Consider the following 3,513-nt stretch of genomic DNA (forward strand, 5'->3'; position numbering starts at 1 on the left):
CTGTATATGCTGAAATTAACATTAACAAAGCTTATTAAATGATGTAAACGTATTGTCTATACAGTGATACCTAATGATTTAGCTAATGTTAACGAATTACACCTAAATGTAAAATGTTAACAGAAATTCTATTAATATTTACCCTCATTTTGTTCCAATACACCATGACAACACCAATCAGTCACCATTTACTTCCAATCAGTTACCATTCAAAAAAAGTTGCAATAAAAGTGCATCGTTTCAAGTCTGGGTGAACTATCCCTTTAAGTGCCCTGTGCCGACATATCGTGCCATTATGCTACCGGCGGCCCGAGTTGGAATCCCGGTTCAAGGACTTTTCCCGATCCTGCCCCACTCCCTCTCTCCCACTTTGCTTCCTCTCTCCTCTACACTGGCCTATCATAATAAAGTCAAAAATGCCAAAAACTTCCAATCAGTTACCATTCAAAAAAAGTTGCAATAAAAGTGCATCGTTTCAAGTCTGGGTGAACTATCCCTTTAAGTGCCCTTGGTGAATAATTTGTTGATTTATGTATGTCTGCTGAATGACAATAAAATTAACCTTGACTTTTCTGTCCATTCCAGGCATCTATATTGCTGTAAAGACATTGTCCTCCGTAGGAGCACATCTGGCAGTCTGGGTTTCAGTATTGTGGGTGGACAAGAAGAACTCAACTGTAACCAGTCCTTCTTTATCCGCTCTATCGTAGAGGGCACACCGGCCTACAACGACGGCAGGATACGGTACGGACACCTGGAATATGTAGAATCTACTATTGTCGGAAACTATGCTTTATGTAGAACACCTATAAATAAACTGCCTAGCACAGTTTATTAAATACAACTTTTTTGTATTTACCCTCATTCTTGTCATGACTCCAACATACTAAAACTTCATCCCTTTTGTTTTTTTCCCATTAGCTGTGGAGACATCCTGCTGGAGGTGAACGGGAAGAGCACTTGGGGAATGACACACACGGCTCTAGTCCGCCTGCTCAAGGAGCTGAGGGGTCGGATCACTCTCACCATCGTTTCTTGGCCTGGAAGCCTGCTATAGGACTGCTCTGCATGTGGGAGGGGCTTATCACATTGACCCTGGACTAGGGGGTGGAGCTTACACTACAGACCTTTTAATGACAAATAAAATGGTGGATTTGAGAATCCGAGACTTCCTTGAAAGGTGGGGCTTATGATACGGACTGCCCTCCGGGAGCAGGAAATGACACATGGACCTCATTCAGGTAATCGGAGCTCAGACTCTAAACTTGAAGGCGGAGCTAATGACATGACTCCGCCCACGAAGAAGCACGTTTATCACACTCCAAAACCAGGAGGAGCTTTCACAATTGCCCTTTTGTCAAGGCATAAAGATGATATGTGTGCATGAGAGGAACATTGTGTCATTACAGATGGAAGGCGGAGCTTTTAATCTGTATTAAAGGACTTGGGAGAGTCTAAAAACACAATTTCAGGATGCAACGAGGAGCGCGTCAGTCAATAAATGAGTCGGAAATAGATGTATAAACATTATGGGCACTGTGCTATATATAGTCAGATTGTGTGACTCTATTGTTGTTCGTAGAGGACGTTGAGATGCTGCACATAAGAGGGGTTTCCTTCGAACGAGAGGTGAAAGGGATACTGGGATGTGTTGGGTTTGGGTGGGGGACACTCGATGCCAATTCCATTAGTTTTACATGTTAGAAAATTCATCGAAGTGGACGCACATTCTTTACTATAAACGTCGATGTCTGAAAAAATAACGAAACGGATTCAAGCACTTGTACTATGACTAATACTAATTTTGGTTTATTTCTCTCTGTTCCTATGGCTTTCGGATATTGGCTTCGTTTTGTTCGTTCTGACAGTGGTTCGTTCTCTCCATCCGCTGGCATGGAGACACATTTGCCAAGTAGTTCTATCCATGTTGGTACGTTTCAGAGGCTGTCGCATATGAAAATAAATTATAGCGAGTAATAAAAAAGAATAGCAACTGAAAAAAAGAAAAGCAATGTTAATAATCTATTTTAAAAATGGATGATAACTTATAATGCTTATAATGATAACGTGAGATTTTGGCGGCCTTGCTGACTTTTTTTTTTGTTTACTTTGGAGGTGAAAGGATAGGACAGAGTGGTGTGTGAAAAGCTCACTGTGTGAGTGTGTGTGTGTGTGTGTGTGTGTAGGTATCATTGTGGAGTAAGGTGCGTGCTCTGGCATCTCATGCTTTGGCTTGTGCAGTATATTGTATCTGTTGGTACCTTTGGTTCAATGATCAATAAAGTCATTCTACAAGGAGATTTTTGTTACTGTCTCGTGTTCTTATTGTGCAATGTGTGTGTATATAAATATATATATATATATATATATACACACACACACACACACACAAAAACACACACTACCATTCAGTTTTGGGTCGGCAGGATTTTTGTTTTGAAAGAGGTTCACAGAGGCTGTTGTTTGTAATAATATTTAACAATATTATTGTTTTATTGTATTTTGTGTTTTAAGGAACTTTCTATTTGAATAGATTTTAAAATGTCATTTATTTTTGTGATTGCAAAGCTGAATTTTCAACATTCATTACTCCAGTCTTCAGTATCACATGATCCTTCAGAAATCATTCTAATATGCTGATTTGGTGCTCAAGCTTTCTGATTATTATAATTATATAATTATATTATATATGTTGAAAACATTTGTGCTGCATAATATTGTTGAGAAAAGCTTTTTTTTTTCCAGGATACTTTGATGAATAGAAAGTTCAAAACAACAGCATTTATTTGAAATATAAATCTTTTTTAGGATTATAAATGTCTTTACTGTCAGTTTTGATGACTTTAATGCATCTTTGCTGAATAAATGTATTAATTTCTTTCTTCTTTCCCCACACTAAATCATGGTTCACACACATTTACATTTCTTGATCATGTTTATAATGATTTTGCTTCAACAAAATTAACATTTGGCACAACAAAAATACCATTTTGTATTACCAAAACAAAGTAATTTTAAATAATGAATAAATAAATTTCTAAATTAAAAATAGTGTACTCTTTTGACCACATTTTACTTTTTTAAATCATATTTTTAAAAAATGTAATGTTAAATTGCTAAAACGGTACCATAAATTGGCTTATCAAGTGTGTTTGGCATACGATTAATCAAAATCTATTCACAGTTGTTTACTCATGCTCTGACTGGTGACGAGACTAATGATCTTTCACTAAAGACCTCCTACTGGTAAACAAACGGGCTCACCAGCTGGCCAGGGAGTTATTCTGTGGCCTCTGACTGGTTCTCCTGGTCCACATTGCACTCCTCGCTGGGCTCAAGGCTTCCTCGGTTGTGTCTAGAGCGTTTGTGCCTGTGTTTCCTGTGGCTATCTGCGTCATCACTATCATGATGCCTCCTACTGCTGCCACTAATGAGAGAGACGGAGAGAAGAAGGTCACATGATATATATATATATATATATATATATATATATATATATATTTTTCAGATTGT

At 37.8% G+C, this 3,513-nt stretch overlaps 1 protein-coding gene and 1 pseudogene across 1 annotated transcript in view; one reads left to right on the plus strand and one right to left on the minus strand.

Annotated features, from left to right (window-relative positions):
• Positions 1 to 2,294, plus strand: part of LOC107755247 (E3 ubiquitin-protein ligase LNX-like) — a 14,602-nt gene extending 12,308 nt beyond the window's left edge. Inside the window, exons 7-8 of the mRNA XM_016571968.1 lie at positions 586 to 744; positions 922 to 2,294. Coding sequence (XP_016427454.1) covers positions 586 to 744; positions 922 to 1,057 — 295 coding nt within the window. The 3' untranslated portion in view covers positions 1,058 to 2,294. The remainder of the gene's footprint in view (positions 1 to 585; positions 745 to 921) is intronic.
• A 1,056-nt stretch (positions 2,295 to 3,350) lies between these two features.
• Positions 3,351 to 3,513, minus strand: part of LOC107755224 (pre-mRNA 3'-end-processing factor FIP1-like) — a 33,271-nt pseudogene continuing 33,108 nt past the window's right edge.

Source organism: Sinocyclocheilus rhinocerous, unplaced genomic scaffold, assembly GCF_001515625.1.
Source record: "Sinocyclocheilus rhinocerous isolate Xijiao unplaced genomic scaffold, SAMN03320098_v1.1 scaffold562, whole genome shotgun sequence".
Taxonomy (NCBI): Eukaryota; Metazoa; Chordata; class Actinopteri; order Cypriniformes; family Cyprinidae; genus Sinocyclocheilus; species Sinocyclocheilus rhinocerous.